This window comes from Ictidomys tridecemlineatus, chromosome 1 (genome assembly GCF_052094955.1).
Source record: "Ictidomys tridecemlineatus isolate mIctTri1 chromosome 1, mIctTri1.hap1, whole genome shotgun sequence".
NCBI lineage: Eukaryota > Metazoa > Chordata > Mammalia > Rodentia > Sciuridae > Ictidomys > Ictidomys tridecemlineatus.
The window spans coordinates 91,999,320-92,019,751 of NC_135477.1; the positions used below are offsets into that span (position 1 = coordinate 91,999,320).

A 20,432-nucleotide genomic window follows, 5' to 3' on the forward strand; every position below is an offset into this window, starting at 1 on the left:
AAAGCAATGGGAAAAAAGTTTACTTTCAAAGTAGATCCAAATAAAAAGCAATGAAGGAAGAAAATAATAAGCAAAAGTAGAAACATTAAAATAGAATGAATAAAAAGTTCACAATAAAATGGAAGAAATCTAATTATATCAGTAATTACAAGGCCTTTAAGTGAATAAACCTCCATTTAAGAGACAGATTGTAGAAGGGTCCAAGATGGTGGACTGGAGGGAGGCTGCATACCTTGTTGTTCCATGACTCGGGATTCAAGCAGAGGAAATACTGTTTTCTGCAAGGCAGCTGTTGCTGATACTCTGCTCTTTACCTCCATTCATCTACTTAGACACCCCCCCCCTGCCCCCAGCATATGGCCCACCTTTTGAGCACAGATTGCTAGCTGACTGTTGCCTATCTTCTGCCCATCACCTGCCACCCAATGTCCACCTGTGGATCTCCCCTACACACACCTCCCTGTTAACCTACAGACCCCTAGCAAATTACTAATTGCCTGCTGCACTCTGCTGCCTGGAAATCCATTGTCACAGTACCAGCAGGTTTGGTTACACACAGCTGCTACCATCATGGGACACCAGCCAGGGCCTGCAGGTTTGCTGATACCACTGCCACCATCTTGAGGGTATGGCCGCCTCCGTCTAGGAACACCAGCTAGGTCCTGGAAATATATTGTCAGGGTATCTGCAGGTCTGGTTGTGCCTCAGGTCTTTCTGCTGGGTGTGCTAGTGGCTGCCATCTCACTGCCTCTTTGCAGGGTCTCTCCTTTGTGTGAGTGCATCCCTGGTGGTCTTCTTGAAAGTTGAAATGGCGTTGAGATCTTGGGACTGCAGAAAGGCAGAACTTGGGGGATATAGCACAGATCCATAAGATTGCAGCTGGACTAGTATGGGCCAGTCTGAGTCTAGCAAGCCTGTGGAAAGCCAGAGATTGGGAGCAGTTCCATGGGGGGAGTTCAGGTTGGAGAAACTGGAGAAAACCAAGCACTCTCTAGGTCACTGAGTCCCCTGAAGTGCAAGGGGAAAAGGGACCAGCTACCATGGGTGGGAAAACTGGAAGACGGTGTGAGGGCATCTTGCTATTGGCTCACTCACCAACCAGTCTGGCTTACAGCAGGCTGGAGCTGTCATCAAACTTCAGAAAACCCCACCTATCTGCAAAGAAGGCAAGCTGAGAAAATTTTTGAAAGCCAACAGAAGCTATCATTCAATTTTCCATTGAGACTTTCCTTTTTTTTTTTCTTTTGCCCTCTCTCTCACGTCTCTACATCTTTGAATCCAAAAATTTTTCATGCATCAATTTATTAAGGAATGAGATGTCTCAATGATAAATTACAGTTTTGTTATGTATCCTTATTTTTTTTACTTTTTTAAAAAAAATCTGTATATATTTTTTCTCTCACTTATCTGTCTCCCTGGATTCTCTTTCTCACTTCTCTTATACTAACAGCCAACCTCTATTAAGTCCTCCCTCACTCTTACTATAAAATTTTCCCTCTATTTTCTCTCTTCTCCCTCATGAACATCACATCTTACACTACTTCTGTTCCCTCATTGTCCAACATTGGAAATGGTGAACCCTTTCATCAAACTTACTGTTTATATTGTAGACAATAATTGAACAAATCATTTCTGTTTATTGTGACAAAACTGTAGACACCTTAATAGGAGCTATTTGGTTTAAAGGTGTATATTGTTTGCATTGGGTGCTGTTAATATTGGTCTCTCCCATAAAGATGAGGTATTGAAAGCCTTCAGGGACCTTATAAAACTACAGGGTAGAAATTGTACTGCCTCAGTTCCATACTGCTAGAGGGGAAGACACACAAACAACATGAAAAAACAAGGGAACAAAGCACTCAAACAAACCAAGATGTTTCAACACTAGAATCCATAGACAACACAGTAGAAATGTCAGAGAAGGAGTTTAGAAGATACGTAGTTAGGCTGATCTTTGAAATAAAGATGGTATTGAAGAGAAAATATGGCAATTGAAAGATCACTTTAATAAAGAGGCAGAGATTATTAAAAGGAATCAAGCGGAAAACCTTGAAATGAAGGAAATAATAAACCAAGTTAAAATTTCAGTGGAAAGTGTCACTAACAGACTAGACCACGTAGAAGACAGAAATTCAAGCAATGAAGACAAAATGTATACTCTTGAAAATAAAGTCAACCACACAGAGAAGATGTTAAAAAATCATGAACAGAGCTTCCAATAAATATGGAATTACATGAATGAAAAGAGCAAATTTAAGATTTATCAGAATAGACAAAGGTATGGAGGTAAAAACCAAAGGAATGCATAATTTTTAAAAGACATAATATCAGAAAACTTCCCAAATCTAAAGAATGAAATGGAAAATTAACTATAAGAGGCTTAAAGGACTCCAATTGAAAAAAATTACAGCAGACCCACACCAAGTCACATAATAATGAGAATGACTAACATATAGTATAAGAATAGAATTTTAAAGGCTGTAAGAGGAAAAAAATTCAAATTACATATGGGGGAAATCAATTCAGATTTTAGCTAATTTCTCAACCCACACCCTCAACATCAGGAAGGTCATGGAATAATGTATATCAAGCTCTAAGAGAAAAATGGATGCCAACTGAAAATTTTATATCCAGCAAAATTAAGCTTCACATTTGAATATGAAATAAAAACCTTCCATGATAAACAAAAGTTAAAAGAATTCACAAGGAGAAAGCCTGCACTACAGAACATTCTCAGCAAAGTATTCCAAAAGGAGGAAATGGAAAAATAAATAAATCAAAACCAGTAATTTAAGTTTTCTCTTTCCTTCTCTTTGTTAGCATGGTTAAGAGTTTATTGATTTTATTTATTTTTTCAAAGAATCAACTCTTCATTTTGTCATCTTTTTCAGTTGTTTCTTTTGTTTCAATTTTATTGATTTCAGCTCTGATTTTAATTATTTCCTGTCATCTACTACTTTTTGTTGTTAAGTTGTTCTTTTTCTTAGGCTTTGAGACATAATATTAGGTCATTTATTTGTTGATTTTTTCTTATTTTTTTTTTTAATTTTAGTTGTCAATGGACCTTTGTTTTATTTATTTATATGCAGTGCTGAGAATTGAACCCAGGGCTTCAAACATGCTAGGCAAGTGCTAAGGGAGGAGCTACACTAAAGGAAAGATCAATCAAAGGAGAAACTAAATCAAGCTAAAAACCAAAAATAAAACAAAATGACCAGAAATACCAAGCATATCTCAATAATAGCCCAGAATGTTAATGGCATAAATTCATTAATCGAGACATAGACTGGCAGATTGGATTTTTTTTAAAAAGACCTAAGAATATGCTTCAAGAGACTCACCTCCTAGGAAATGACATCCACAGACTGAAGGTGAAAGGTTGGGAAAAAATATATCACTCACATGGACTGCATAAAAAAGCAGGAGTTTTCATCCTCTTAACAAAGTGGATTTCAAACCAAAGTCAGTCAAAAGGGATAAAGAAGGACATTTCATACTGCTTAAGGGAATCATAAATCAACAAGATTAAACAATTGTAAATATTTATACCCCAAACAATGGATCATCTACATACATCAAACGAACCCTTCCCAATTTTAAGAATCAAATAGACCACAACACAATGATTCTGGGTGACATTAATACATCCCTCTCACCACTGGATAGAACTTCCAAACAAAAACTAAACAAAGAAACTATAGAGCTAAATAATACAATCAATGACTTAGACTTAATGGACATATATAGAATATTTTATCCATCATTGAGTTCTTAGAAGCACATGGATCCTTCTCTAAAATAGACCATATATTATTCCACTAAGCAACTCTCAGCAAATACAAAAAAAATAGAGATACTACCCTACATTCTATCAGGCCATAATGGAATAAAATTAGAAATCAATGATAAAATAAAAAGTAGAAACTATTCCAATACCTGGAGACTAAATAATATGCTATTGAATGAACAATGGATAGCAGAAGACATCAGGGAAGAGATAAAAAAAATCTTAGAGGTAAATGAGAATACAGATACAACATACCAAAATCTCTGGAACACTATGAAGGCAGTGCTAAGTGGAAAGTTCATTGCATTGAGCTCATTCATTAAAAGAATAAAAAGTCAGGGTTGGGATTGTGGCTCAGCGGTGGAGTGCTTGCCTAGCAGTGCTGGGTTTGACTCTCAGCACTGCATATAAATAAATAAAACAAAGGTCCATTGACAACTAAAAAAATATTTTAAAAAAGAATAGAAAGTCAACAAATAAATGACCTAACATTACATCTCAAAGCCTAAGAAAAAGAAGAACAACTCAACAACACTAGTAGTAGAAGACAGGCAATAATTAAAATCAGAACTGAAATCAACAAAATTGAAACAAAAGAAACAATTGAAAAAATTGACAAAATGAAGAGTTGATTCTTTGAAAAAATAAATAAAATCAATAAACTCTTAACCATGCTAACAAAGAGAAGGAGAGAGAAAACTCAAATTACTAAAATTCATGATGAAAAAGGAAATATCACAACAGACACTATTGAAATACAGAAGATATTAAACTATGGAACTAACCTAGATGCCCTTCAACAGATGAATGGATAAAGAAAATGTGATACATATCCACAATGGAATATTACTTATCCTTAAAGAAAAATGAAGTTATGGAATTTGCAGGTAAATGGATGGAACTAGAGAATATCATGCAAAGTGAAATAAGCCAATCCCAAAACACTAAAAGCCAAATATTTTCTCTGATAAGTGGATGCTGATCCAAGTAGGGGAGGGGGAATAAGGAAGAATGAAGGAACTTTGGTTTGTGTAGAGGGGAGTGAGGGTAGGGTTAGATTGTGGGGATGGGAAGGACAGTAGAAGAGACAAGCATTATTACCCTATATACATGTATAATTACACAACCTGTGTGACTCTGCACCATGTACAGCCAGAGGAATGAGAATTTGTGCTCCAACTGTGTATAATGTGTCAAAATGCATTCTACTGTCATGTATAACTAATTAGAAGAAATTTTTAAAAAAATAGAAGAGAGACCAGTAGAATAGAAGAAGGGAGTCAGAGGGGAGGGAAAGGAGAGGTACTGGGGAATGAAACTGATCAAATTGTACTGTTTTATTTTGTACATGCATGAATATATTATAACAAATCCCCCCACAAAAGAAACAGTTGTAATAGTGATTTTTAAAAATCCATATATTTTCTTTCTACATTAAACATAAAGATATAGAAAGATTAAAAGTCAGATAATGTTAAATGCATAATGTAAGTAGAAAGTTATGGGCTATATTAATGTTAGTTTAAAATCCTTTTTTTCTGTGGAAAGCATAATGAGAGATAAAGATGACCACTTCATATTATAGTTTCAATTCTCTAGGAAGACACACTTCTATGCATTTAAATAACAGCTTCAAGATACATAAAACAAAAAGTAACAAACTATAAGCAGAGATGAGCAAATCAATTGTCATAGGAGAGATTTAAACTTTTCTTATCAATTGATAGATCAAGCAGACAAAGGTACAGATATGAACAGCACAGATAACTACCTTGATGTAATGAAGCATGTTGAACACTGTAGCCAGCTGAAGAGTACACATTCTTTATGCACATTCTTTTATGCACTTATGGAACATTAAATATTAGGTACAAAATCCAAACAAAATATTTGGAGGCAAATAATACAACGTAGAAATTAGTAAAACAGAAGACAAAGATACCTAGAGAGGTTCAACAAAAGACACATAAGGCAGGGACTGGCACATAATAGGCATTTAATAAACATCTATTCAGTGCATAAGAACAACAGCAATTATAAACTGTACACTGGTTTTTCACCACTTTGAAAGGAAATCCACAAAACTTTGATTAAATCTGAGTTGGGCAGTTTTCAATTATCCTGCTTTTATTCTTTGCTCTTCTCTGTATTTTCTAAACTCTATATGTATTGTTCTTAGAACTTTATGAAAGCACACTATTTTAAGGTAGATAATTAAATTTTTGAAGAGCTCTCCTAAAGACAGTGGAAGCCAGGGACTATTCCAGACATCAACCCTGGTCAGAGATGGGAGGAGTACAGTGTAATATGCAGACCTTGGAGATATGGAGGAGATTTCCCTCCCACTTACATGCATGACCTCAAGCATAATCTCCATGGTGTGATAATAAAGTCTTCCTCTAAGAGCTGCTATGGTAGGCAGCCCTATAAAGCACTTGGGACCTTGCCTGATCCTTTAAGATGCTCTATAATTTTCCTTCCCCATTTCAAGGGGGGCAACATGGAGGACACATGTCTCTCCATTTCTAAGGCATGTGCCCAGAGTGGAGCCAAATTTGATCAGACTAGAATATGAAACTGGGTGAAACTTATTGTGTGAAATTATATTTGTGCCCTCCTGGAGAACTAAGAAAATTAAGAAATGAACCAAGTAACTCATCATATTTATTACATGTAAGATGAAGGTGCAGTATTATCATTTCCTTGTGATAGTCACATCTAATAGTTCTAAAACCAATTCACAGTATTCATGTCAGACTTATTTTATGAGACATTTAACCATTGCTAAATTAAATTTCATAAGGGAATGTGCCTATATAACTCCTCTGGAGTTACAGAGATAGAAATCTGACCCATCATTTCTATTTTCACAGAAAACCATTTAGCAGAACTTTGTTCCACTAGAAATGTTTATTGAGTTGTAAGCCTAACACAGTTCATTGGCTGTGTGTATTTCCACATGGACATTTGTCTCAGCATAAATTTGCTCAGTTCATTAGTATTGACAGCAGATGGTAGCACTTTCACATGAATTTACCTCCTGAATTGATCTAAGAAATGTCACTAAAAAGATCCTGACAGTTTGATGTTCTTCCATTTCTGAAAAAGGTATGTTAAATCAGGTGTAGAAGTTTAGATTTTCCTTTAACTCCACCACATAATTTCTAAACCCAGTAAAGACTGTTTTCATCTCTGATTCTGGCTGTTTTCATCTCTGATTCTGGCTGTCTGAATATGAGTTATTTTTCCTGATAGCAAAAGCCTTTAAAAAATATCCATTGCAGAAAAAATTGCTTTGGGAGAATATTATCCAGATTGATTATCTACACTTGATCACATTCCTCAAATTATTTGCAGATTCTCTACTCTAGTTGATCTGAATACAAATAGCTGAGCTTTTAGGATCAGCTGATTGAATGAGACTGAAAATTAAGTATTGGCTCAGGTCATTATACTAACTGTGAATTCTGTGACTTCCACAGCATTGCCTTGAGTTGGGCTTAAGTCAATTTAAAATTATCAGACAAGAAGATTCAATGTTTGCTAAGTGAGTGAAAGAGAGAATATATGATATCTGAGGAAACTTGATGTTTTTCTACATAATATGGGCATTATTATATTATGTTCTTCATAACTTAAGGCTGTATATTCAGAAACCCTGTATTCAGATTGAGGATTCCTAATCCAAAAATATGGAATGAGGATCCTCCAAAATTCAAAAGTTCTGGATTTTGGGGCTGGGTTGTGGCTCAGTGGTAAAGCGCTTGCCTGGCATATGTAAGGCACTGGGTTTGATTCTCAGCACTGCATATAAATAAATGAATAAAAATTAAGGTCTATCAACAACTAAAAAAATATATAACATTTTTTAAAGGAAAAGTTCTGGATTTTGGAGCATTTTGGATTTAGGATTTTTGGATTAAAGGATGTTCACCTAACAAAGTCTGTGAAAATACTGCCAAATCCAAAAACTCCAAAATCTGAAAGACTTCTGGTCTCAAGCATTTTGGATAAAGGATATACCTGCATTTAGAGACAAGAATTTATTTTGAGTGTTTGAAAAATTAATTCTTGAACTGAGTGTGGTGGTACATGCCTGTAGTCTCAGCTATCCAGAAGGCTGTCATTAGAGGATCACTTGACCCCAGAAATTGTAGACCAGTTGGGCAACGTAGTAAAACTCCATCTCAAAAAAAACATTTAATTCTCTGTATTAAAAAATTAATTAATGATTTGGTTAATTTGTGACATCTAAGAGAAACAAATACATTTTAGAAGTTTTGGATACTGAACCATGTATGATTTAAACATGTAATTAATGATGGATGCTTTTGACACATTGCTATAATAGTGGTCATGATTAACAGCATACTTAAAAGTTTTATTTCACAAGAAGTAGAAGTTTTTTTGATTCAAATGTTCTCAAAATCAACATTCTTGATTGATTGTTCATGTTTTCTTTATAAAGCATTCTAGCAATGAAAGCACAACTTAATGTGGACTTGATTCTGCTAACATATAGCAACTTTCCTTAGTACTCTTTCTGTTGTGTATATCATGTTCATGTACATTATAAACACTTATAGTTACAATTTTTGCTTGTATAATCATGTGTCTTTAAAAGAAACTATGGGAAGAAAACAATTCTTATTCACCATTTATAAGGCTTTCATTTTTTTTCTTGTGGATTTTAGTTATCTTCTGATATTTACTGGCTTCCTTTGGTAAATTTCATAAGGCAGATCTACCAGCAAGTAAGTCTATTTTCCTGGTATATATTCATATTAACTTCATTTTTTAAGGATAGTTTTTCTGGATATAGAATTCTCAGCTATAGTTTGAAGTTTTATTCTGGCACCTCAAATATGTTGCTCTGCTGCCTTCTGGACTGATGTGAAATCAGCCACTGTTGTGTTATTCCTTTTCATGTGAGGAATACTTTATCTTATGCTTCTTTTAAGATTTTGTTGAGAAGGAGAGAGAAAACTAAAATCACTGACAAAAATGATGAAAAATGAAATATCACAACAGACACTACAGAAATACAGAAGATAATTAGAAATTATTTTGAAAACCTACTCCAATAAAATAGAAAATATTGAAGGCATTGAAAAATTTCTAGAGTCATATAATTTTCCCAAATTGAATCAGGACGATATACACAATTTAAACAGATCAATTTCAAGTGATGAGATAGCAGACACCATCAAAAGTCTACCAACTAAGAAAAGCCCTGGACCAGATGGATACACAGCCAAGTTCTATAAGACCTTTAAAGAAGAACTAATACCAATACTCTTCAATTTATTTCAGGAAATAGAAAAAGAGCCAGCTCTTCCAAACTCATTTTCTGAGGCAAATATCACTCTGATTCCAAAATCAGGCAAAGACACATCAAAAAAGGAAAACTTCAGACCAATATCTCTAATGAACATAGATACAAAAACTCTCAGTAAAATTCTGGCAAATCAAATACAAAACATATCAAAAAGTCGTGCAACACAATCAAGTGGGATTCATCCCAGGGATGCAAGGTTAGGTTGTTTCAACATAAGGAAATCAATAAATGTAACTCATCACATCAATAGACTTAAAGATAAGAATCATATGATCATCTCTCAATAGATGCAGAAAAAGTATTTGACAAAATACAGCACCCTTTTATGTTCAAAACACTAGAAAAACTAGGGATAACAGGAACATATCTCAACATCATAAAGCTATCTATGCTAAGCCCCAGGCCAACATCATTCTAAATGGAGAAAAATTGAAGGCATTCCCTCTAAAAACTGAAACAAGAGAGGAATGCCCTCTTTCACCACTTCTATTTAACATAGTTCTTGGAACTCTAGCCAGAGCAATTAGACAGATGAAAGAAATTAAAAGGATATGGATAGGAAAAGAAGAACTCTCACTATTTGCTGACAATGATTCTATACCTAGAAGATCCAAAAACTTCCATCAGAAAACTTCTAGAGCTAGTAAATGAATTCAGCAAAGTAGCAAGATATAAAATCAATGGCATTTTTGTATATCAGTGACAAATCCTCAGAAAGGGAAATGAGGAAAACTACCCCATTTTCAATAGGCTAAAATAAAATAAAATACTTGGGAATCAACTTAATGAAAGAGGTGAAGAATCTATATACTGAAAATTACAGAGGATTTAGAGGGAAAGGGAAGGGGCATGAGACTATTAATGCTGGTGGAATGTGATGATCATTATTATCCAAAGTACAATTGTGAAGACACGAGTTGGTGTGAATATACTGTGTATACACCAGAGATATGAAAAAATTGTGTTCTATATGTGTAATAATTGTAATGCATTCCACTGTCAAATATAAATAAAAAATAAGTAAATAAAATAAAAGAAAATTACAGAACCCTAAAGAAAGAAATCAAAGAAGACCTTAGAAGATGGAAAGATCTACCTTGCTCTTGAAAAGACAGAAATAATATTATCAAAATGACTATATTTCCAAAAGCACTATACAGATTTAAGGCAATTCTGATCAAAATTCCAATGACATTCATTTAAATAGAAAAAGCAATCATGAAATTCATCTGGAAAAATAAGAGATCCAGAATAACTAACACAATTCTTAGCAGGAAGAGTGAAGCAGGTGGCAACACTATACCAGACCTTAAACTATACTACAGAGCAATAGTAACAAAAACAGCATGGTATTGGCACCAAGACAGACTAGTAGACCAATGGTACAGAACAGAGGACACAGAGACTAACCCACAAAATTACAATTATATTAGACAAAAGTGCCAAAAACATGCATTGGAGAAAAGATAGCCTCTTCAACAAATGTTGTTGGGAAAACTGGAAATTCATATGCAACAAAATGAAATTAAACTCCTAAATCTCACCATGCACAAGACTTAACTCAAAATGAATCAAGGACTTAGGAATAAAACCAGAGACCCTGCATTTAATAGAAGAAAAAGTAGGCCCTAATGTTCATCATGTGGGATTAGGCCCCAACTTCCTTAATAAGACTCCTTTGGCACAAAAATTAAAATCAAGAATCAATAAATGGGATGGACTCAAATTAAAAAGTTTCTTCTCAGCAAAAGAAACAATCTGTGAGGTGAATAGAGAGCCTACATCTTGGGAGCAAATCTTTACCCTTCACACATCAGATAAAGCACTAATCTCTAGGATATATAAAGAACTCAAAAAGCTAAACACCAAAAAAAAACCCCAAATAACCCAATCAATAAATGGGCCAAGGACCTGAACAGACACTTCCCAGAAGATAATATACAATCAATCAACAATTACATGGAAAAACGTTCATCATCACTATCAATTAGAGAAATGCAATCAAGACTACTCCAAGATTTCATCTCACTCCAATTAGAATGGCAGCTATTATGCATACATACAACAATAAGTGTTGGAGAGGATGTGGTGGAAAAGGTACATTTATACACTGCTGATGGGACTGTAAATTGGTGCAGACAAAATGTAAAGCAGTATGGAGATTTCTTGGAAATCTGTGAATAGAAGCACCATTTGACCGAACTATCCCTCTCCTCCGTCTATATCCCAAGGACTTAAAAGCAGCATACTACAGGGACACAGCCACATCAGTGTTTATAGCAGCACAATTCACAATAGCTAAACTGTGGAACCAATCTAGATGCCCTTCAATAGATTAATGGATAAAAAATGTGGCATATATACACAATGGAATATTACTCATCAGTAAAAAAGAATAAAATCATGGCTTTTGCAGGTAAATGGATGGAGTTGGAGAATATAATGCTAAGGAAATTAACCAATCCCAAATAACAAATGCTGAATGTTTTCTCTGATATAAGGAGACTGATTCATATTGGGATAGGGAGAGGGAGCATGGGAGAAATAGATGAAATCTGGATAGGGCAGAGAGGTTGGAGGGGAAGGGAGGGGGCATGGGGTTATTAATGATGATGGAATATGCTGATCATTATTATCCAAAGTATAGGTATGAAGACACAAATTGATGTGAATATACTTTATATACAACCAGAGATATGAAAAAATGTGCTCTATATGTGTAATAAGAATTTTAATGCATTCTGCTGTCATATATAAATAAAAAACTCAAAAAATGTAATAAAAATAAAAGAGAAATTATTTAAATAAATACCTCTGTACACTCAAATTAATATTATATGTTGTATCTAGTCTCTATTTAGCCTTTTTTTTCTGAAAGTAAGGAAAATACAAAAATTATAGTCTTGGTGAATTGCATATGTATGTGTTGAGTCCACAGTGTTTTTTGAAATTCCAAATTTGCTTATTTAAAGTCAAAATTAAATAAGATACACACACACACACACACACACACACACACACACACAAAGACTTTGTCTTTGGCCATTAGCAATTTGAATATGATGAGTCTAGGTGTGGATATCTGTTTTTACTTAGAGTATATTGAGCTTTTGGGATCCACAGATTAGTGTTTTTATCAAAGTTTGGAAGTTTTAGGCCAGTATTTTTTTGGAATATTTTATTAACACATTTCTCTTTTTCTTCTCAGATTCCTATTACATGTATGCTAATAGGATTGGTGTTCCACAGGTCTCTGAGGCATATTTTTCTGCATGTTTTCCTCTTTATTCTTCAGATTGAATACTTTCTATTAATAAATCTTAAGGCCACTCTTCTTTATCCTGCTCTCTTATATCTACTGTTGAGCCTACCTAGTGATTTATTTTTAATACCAGGGATTGAATCCAGGGGCACTTCACCACTGAGTTACATCCCACCACACACACACATACACACACACACACACACACACACAGCCTTTATTTTTGATTTTGAGACAGGGTCTTACTAAGTTGCTCAGGGCCTTACTAAGTTGCTGAGGCTGGCTTTGAACCTGTGATCCTCCTGACTCACCCTTCCTAGCCTCTGGGATTACAGGTGTGTGCCACTGCACTTGGACATAGTGATTTTTAAAAATTTTCTGGTATTGTACTTTTCAATTGCAAACTTGCCATTTAGTTCTTTCTGTAGTTTATATATCTTTATTGACATTAATCTCTTTGTAGAGTCATTGTCATAATTTTCCTCTTTTAATTCTGTATGCATAGTTTTAATACTTTAAACATATTTGTAATAGCTGCTTTGGACTCTTTCTAAATCTAACATCTGGACTCACTCAGAGTCAGGGTTTTTGTTGTTGTTGTTGTTGTTATTGTTGTCATTTGTTTGTTTTGTTTTGGTACTGGAGATTGAGCCCAGGGGCATTATATCATGGAGCTATCTCCTTTGCACATTTTATTTTGAGACAGGGTCTCCCTATGTTTATGGGGCTGGGTGACCTTGAAATCCTCCTGCCTCAGCCTTCCAAGTTGCTTGGATTATAGTTGTGCATCCCTGAGCCCAGCTCAGTCAGATTATCTGTTTTTTTTTATCACTTCTTTTTTTCCCCCTTTGAATGTATTACAGTTGGTATCTTTGCATTTTTAAAAATCTTTCTTTGAAAATTAGATATTTTAAATAATATATTCCAGCAATTCTGGATTCTAATAGTTTTCATCAAAGATTGTCTTTCTTTTATTGTTGCTGCTGTTTTGTTTCTTTCAGTAACTTTCCTGAGCTTTATCTGCAGAATTCGTCTCTCCTGTAACTATGGCTACTTCTGTCTCTGCTAGTTTTTTAATTCTTTGATTTTTAACCTTCCTTCCTCTGTCTCATCCAACTGTATCTATATAGCTTGCTGGTTAGACAATGATTGGAGAAAGATTGTGCTCAAATACCTCAAGTCCATAAGGCCTCCCTCTTTTGCTGATGGATGTGTATAGGTTAGGAATACATTCCAAATTCAGGAAGCATTCAAATTGACCTTAGCTTTTACTTTCCATCAGATCTTCCTGTGTCTTTCTTGTACATGTGTATAGTTCCCACCAGCCAGGGATGTCTACAGAATTTGTCTTGCCCTTCTGCAACTATCTCAATTCCAGGATCTTTCCATTAAATATCTGGCTTGTCTGTTGCCTACCTTTACTGGGACTGCAACCTCTTTGGGTAGAGCTGTGGTTTCTCCTTTTCATTTAGCACCTGTTTTGTGATTTTTATTGACAATGTTGCTAACAAATAGTTTTCACTGTCTATTAGATATCAAGGCAGCACAGCTACTGGTACTTAGGGCCAGCCCTACCCTGGTCAGACTTCCCTGTGAATCAAGCCAGGTGGGAGGATATGAAAATAGAATTTCTAGCTAAGAAAGCTGAAGATTCCCTCTGATTCTAACTTGAAGTTCTGCAAACACTTTTCAAAATTTTTATTTGCCCCTGGTTGATTTCCAGAATCTGGAAAGTGTTTGTTTTTGACAATTTCATTCAGTTTTTTTTCTTTATTTTTGTTAGAGAGGATGTGCTGAACTATTTACTCTGCCCCAGCAGATAGTTCTCTCCTGTTATTATTTCTTTATAAATTTTTTTATTAAAAGCTTATGTATGTGGTAAAGAAAGAAATTGAAGACAATCTCAGAAGATGGAAAGGTCTCCCATGCTCTTGGATAGGAAGAATTAATATTCTCAAAATAGCCATACTACCAAAACTGTTATACAGATTTAATACAATTCCTGTTAAAATCCCAATGACATTCTTCATAGAACTAGGAAAAGCAATCATGAAATGCATTTGAAAAAATAAGAGACCCAGAATAGCCAAAGCAATAATTAGCAAGAAGAGTGAAACAGGAGGCATCATAATACCAGACATTAAAATATACTGCAGAGCCATAGTAACAAAAACTGCATGGTATTGTCACCAAAATACATATGTTGACCAATGGTACAAAATAGAAGACACAGAGACAAATCCACATAAATACAGCTATCTCATACTAGACAAAGACACCAAAAATACATTGGAGAAAAGATAGCCTTGTCAAGAAATGGTGCTGGGGAAACTGGAAATTCATATGTAGCAAAATGAAATTAAACCTCTATCTCTTACCCTGCAAAAAATCAGCTCAAGGTGTATCAAAGACGTAGGCACTAGAACAGAGACTCTGTGCCTAATAGAAGAAAAAGTAGGCCCATATCTTCATCATTTTGGCTTAGGACCTGACTTCCTTAACAAGACTCCTAAAGTGCAGGAAGCAAAATGAAGAATCAATAAATGGGATAGATTCAAACAAAAAAGTTTCTTCTCAACAAAGGAAACAATCAATAACATGAAGAGAGAGCCTACAGAATGGGAAAAAATCTTTACCATACACCTCAGATAGAGCACTAATGTCCAGGATATATAAAGAACTCAAAAAACTTAACACCAAAAAAACTAAATAACCCAATCAATAAATGGGCTAAGGAAATGAACAGATATGTCACAGAAGAAGAAATACAATTCATCAACAAACGTGGAAAAATGTTCATCATCTCTAGCAATTAGAGAAATGCAAATCAAAACTAAGATTTCATCTCACTCCAGTCAGAATGGCAATTATCAAGAATACAAGCTATAATAAGTATTGTTGAGGATGTGGGGGGAAAAGGCACACTCATACATTGCTGGTAGGACTGCAAATTGGTGCAGCCACTATGGAAAGCAGTATGGAGATACCTCAGAAAACTTGGAATGGAACCACCATTTGACCCAGCTATCACACTCCTGGGTTTATACCCAAAGAACTTAAAGTCGGCATACTACATCTCAACCCCCTAAACAGTATTTATTTTGGCCCAGAATAACTCTAAAGTTCTTTTGTATTTCCTTTGCTTATTTATTTATTTATTCATTTATTTTTAATTTTTGGTACTGGAAATTGAACTCAGGGGCACTCAACCACTGAGCCACATCCCCAGCCCTATTTTGTATTTTTATTTAGAGACAGGGTCTCACTCAGTTGCTTAGTACCTCACCTTTTGCTGAGACTGGCTTTGAACACGTGATTCTCCTGCCTCAGCCTCCTGAGTTGCTGGGATTACAGGTGTGTGCAACCACACCTGGCTTCCTTTGCACATTTATTATGCTCACTTTCTTTTAGGGTCTTCTGGCTTCAACACTGTGTCCTCATACTTCTGCACAGTTGGCTTTTTCTTGTCATTCTGATTTCTGTAAAAATATTACCTTGTCTTAGTCTGTTCAGGCTGCTACAACAAAAACATAAGAAAATGGGTGGTTTAAACAACATTCTATTTTTCACAGTTTTATAGGCTAGGAGTGTAAGATCATAGATGGTTGTCTTCTTGATGGGTACTTTCATAACAAGAAGGGAGTGGAGAGAGCCCTCTGGGTCCATTTTTGAGAACATTCTTCCCATTAAAACCTAACCAAGACCCCATCTTCTAATACTAACTGCTTGGGAGTTCGGATTTCATCACCTGAATCAGGGTTGAGGGATATAAATATTTACCATTGCACATCTCTTCAGTAAGGCTTTCCTTTTCACCAAATCTAATATCACCTTGATCCCTCCAGAATTTTATTACCCTCTTAGGTTCTCCCATAGCACTTACTATCTGGATTATCTTGTGTATTTATCAGTGTTTGTTGGCTGTCTCCTATACTGGAATCAGTTCCATGAGATCAGAGACTTTGCTTATCTCTATAACTATATTCAGAACTGTTCTTGGCAAACAGATAAAAGGTAAATTTTATAATATATATAATTTATATTATATATAAAATAGATATTAATTTAAGGCAGATAAGAGAAACCAGAATAAAAATGGACAGGAGACTTGCCATAGGCATAATTAACATCTGAACTGTGACCCCAGAGTTCAGTTAGGGCTGGGAAAAAGAGAAAAAGAGCTGGATGGAGGAGGCTGACCCTTAGCTGGAAAAATCAAGCTACTGGGCAGAGATGTTTAGAGGCGGTATTTGGGGAGAAAAAAAATGCCAGGCCGGGCACACAGAATCATACAACAGTCTACTATTAATGGACAACTCTTCCCTCCGCACAAACCCCCAAATCTCCACTCCCAATGTCACCAATACAAATGCAACTGGCTGTCCCAGTTCTTGTGAGTGTAGCCCATGCATGCAGATGTGAATGCTTGGGGCTGAGGGTGGAGGCAGCAGGAACAACCACATGATTCTTCCTATGAGCAGATCTGAGTTTAACTCTCAGCGAGTTGGCTAGGAGAATTCAAGAGAAGCAACTGGGCAGCCTCTAGTTCAAATACAGCTGTTGTATTTGGCTCACCTATGTTTTTAAAAATGTACCAATATTTAAATATAGGAGGCTTTACATGAACTTTTGATCTTCTGGCATTTTTTTTTAATTTTTTATTTGTTTTAATTACTTATACATGACAGTAGAATGCACTTATATACTTTGATATATCATACATAGATGGGATATAATTTCTCATTTTTCTGAGTGTACATATAGAATCATATTGGTCATATAGTCACATATATACATAAAGTAATAATGTCTGTTTTATTCTTCTGTCTTTCTTATCCCCATATCCCCTGCCTTCCCCCCTCTACCTAATCTAAGGTAACACTATTTTTTTTTTTTTTTTTTTGCATTACAGTTCTTTGACAAATGAGGTCTGGCATGCTGGACTCAATTTCCCACATGGCACTATCAGCTGGAGCAGAGTAGCAAGCATGGCCTTAGATGGCAGCACTCTCCAGTTGGTCCAAACTGCTGGTGGTAGTCCTTGTTGCTGTTGGTGTATTTAACTGTCATTCCCCCTTTGGGTCATCTGGCTGAACACCATAGCTATTTGAATTTGTGGTGTGTGCCACACTTTTTAATCCACCATGTAAAATTGATGAACTTATCATCAATAAATTTTTTGTGTTGATAATCTTTGTATAAGTTTACTTACAATATAGAAGCCTTCTAGGGCTTCCTATTGCTTGCTAAATAATGGCCATCTCAAAACCAGCAGCAGTCTAACCTATACCTTATATCCAATTATTCTTTTATAAAGGAAATGGAGTTATATCATATGAGATTTTACCATATAGGAACAGCCTGTAAGCTTGGGAGAAACCAAGGAAATAAACAGAAAAGAGAAATTGAGAGTAGGGGATGATTTTGATTCCTTTACCATTGACAGAGATGAGTGAAATGCATAGTCAAGGTACTGGGCTTCGTGGACATCCCTGAAGACAAATAAAAGAGAATTGTAGTCCAAAAAGATAGATTAGCCAACAAACAGAGGAAACTGAAAAAAATTATCTATAGTTTGTAAATCCATGCGCCTCACACAATACTCCTTTATCAATAAATTTTCATTCTCACCAACCTCTCACATTTGGATTATAAATTATATTTCAAAATAGGAAATCAACCTGTATGCTAATTTAGTAACTTGGAATTCAAGACAACCCTTCATTTTGAAGAAGTAAACCAGATTATCTACTGTAACTTTTTCACTTTTTTATTTCTTACATACATGATAATAGTGGAATGAATTACATTCATAATTATCCATTCACAGCACAATTTTTCATAACTCTGTACATAAAGTTTGTTCATGCCAAATTATGCCATTATACATGAGCTTTCTTATTTTTTTGCATTATAATTATTAATACACCTTTGTACCACAATTTATCGTATCTCTGTTTATATATAAGGTATATCATAACTTTTTCAAAGTAACCTTCAGTGACAATTCTGGACCAACTCTGGCTCTTACAGGAACATCCAATACTTGGGCAACCCTTTTTTGTACTTCATCCCTGCAAGACTAATGAATTCATGGCTCCTGTATTAAAGAATTCTCAGAAAATCAATAGGTAAGAAATACCCTTAAGATACATTGGCCCCTACTCTGATTTTAAAAGTGTAAATCTTTTTCTGTAACTCCAAAAGCTAGGCTAAACCAGAAATATGATAATAATGACTAAAACATTGATTTTTACTATATGCTAGGTGCTGTTCTAAGAGCTTTAGAGATATTAACAAATTGGACTTTTATAACATCCCTATGAACTAAGTGCCATTATATTACTCAGTTTACAGAGAAAGAAACTAAAACACAAAGGAATTTAAAGACTCTGCCAGGGTCACGAAGCTAGTTAAGTGGTAAAACTAGAATTTGAATCCAAAACATTTTTGCCTCAAAATCATGCTCCTAATCACTGAAGTTCCTTACCTTAATAAATGCAGTGAATTTCAGGTGTAAATTTTGAGTCATCAAGGGGAGTCAGGATCCCCATTGCTTATGTTGTCCTTCAACTTCCTTAGTGAGGGACTCTAACATCCTCTATGGACTTCTAATTCTTATCAAATAATGGGGCTGGCATTCAGAAATGCTGAATTCCAGGTAGGCACTCCTCCTTAAAGAAAGCCTCATTTTTGTTCTTGTCAGTGACTAACTGCTTTTCTACCATTCATCAAAAAATGACAATGAAAATATTAATATTTTCCATATTTCTTTTGTTTCCTAGGAACATCAACTATATTACATCATGGCTGAGCATCGTAGGGCCGGTTGTTGGGCTCAATCTTCCTCTCAGTTATGCCATAGCAACTTCTCAGGATGAGTCAAATGCCCTTTGACAAGGCAAAAAGAAAAGCCTAGATTTCATGTTTTGCTGTTAGAAAGATTCTGGTGCTTCTCTTGCACTTAGATACATTCCTGCTATCTGGAAAGTTTGTTTTCATCTTTAATGGGCTGAACACTGGTTTGTTCTTTAGTTCTCCAACAATGCACTACCCAGTTGTTTAGGAAGCATTTTACTTTCTTGTAAGTAGCACTCAACCAGCTACAAGTGTAGACAATTTTATAATAGCACTGATATTCTTGAAATAATCATTTATTGCTCAGTCAACAGTGTGTTTTGTTGTTGTTTTGTTTTGTTTTGTTTTTATTCTCTTGGTTTTTGTTTTGTTCTTGTTTTCAGATTTTTCTATTGATTTTACAGATTGTGGCATGAAGAGCATCAAGAGTTTACTTGACCAGCCCTGGTTTTAATGAGATCAAAACTGTGCAATATTCCACATTGCCAAGATTTTACATGGAATTTTTTTTCCCCCAGGAAAAAAATGTCTGTGGCAACTCATATTTGATAGACTGAATGTTTAGAAAAAACATGTCAAAGATACAAATCACTGGAAATAACAAAAAATGAATCTAGTTCAGTAATACTATAAATCCTGACATCATTGAGGCTCTGACAAGTCATTTTTTTCTGGGCTAAGCACTTCACATTCCTTTTTCTGATATGGAGATTGATGGAGAAATATATTTATGCATTCATTTTAATATAATATGATGAAAATTAAAGTACAGGATATATATGTTCCTGAAAACTACTTTTATAAACATAATAACCTTTCCTAAATTATTCTCCCATAATCAAATTCAGGAAAAATTAATTATTTCTAATTTATTCAGAGAGAGAGGAGAGAGAGAGAGAGAGAGAGAGAGAGAGAGAGAGAGAGAGAGAACAGATTAAAGAAAAAGCACAATATTTGGGGCAGCAGGAGTTAAACTCAGGTGCACTCGACCAGTAAACCACATCCCCAGCTCTATTTTGTATTTTTTTAGAGACAGGGTCTCACTGAATTGCTTAGCACCTCTCTATTGCTGAGGCTGGCTTTGAACTCATGATCCTCCTGCCTCAGTCTCCTGAGCCACTGGGATTACAGGTGTGCACCACTGTACCCAGCCACAATAGTTTATTATAAGTGAAGTAATGTGCTTT

At 35.2% G+C, this 20,432-nt stretch overlaps 1 protein-coding gene across 14 annotated transcripts in view; it reads left to right on the plus strand.

Annotated features, from left to right (window-relative positions):
• Atg10 (autophagy related 10) overlaps positions 1-19,556 on the plus strand; it is a 263,608-nt gene extending 244,052 nt beyond the window's left edge. For 11 of the 14 annotated variants that reach the window (XM_078044575.1, XM_078044561.1, XM_078044590.1 and 8 more), the window contains 3 exons: positions 8,482-8,541; positions 18,421-18,518; positions 19,173-19,556. In XM_078044575.1, coding sequence (XP_077900701.1) covers positions 8,482-8,541; positions 18,421-18,518; positions 19,173-19,284 — 270 coding nt within the window. In that variant the 3' untranslated portion in view covers positions 19,285-19,556. The remainder of the gene's footprint in view (positions 1-8,481; positions 8,542-18,420; positions 18,519-19,172) is intronic. The other 3 variants (XM_078044577.1, XM_078044605.1, XM_013359502.4) reach the window with 1 other exon arrangement.
• The last annotated feature ends 876 nt before the right edge of the window (positions 19,557-20,432 follow it).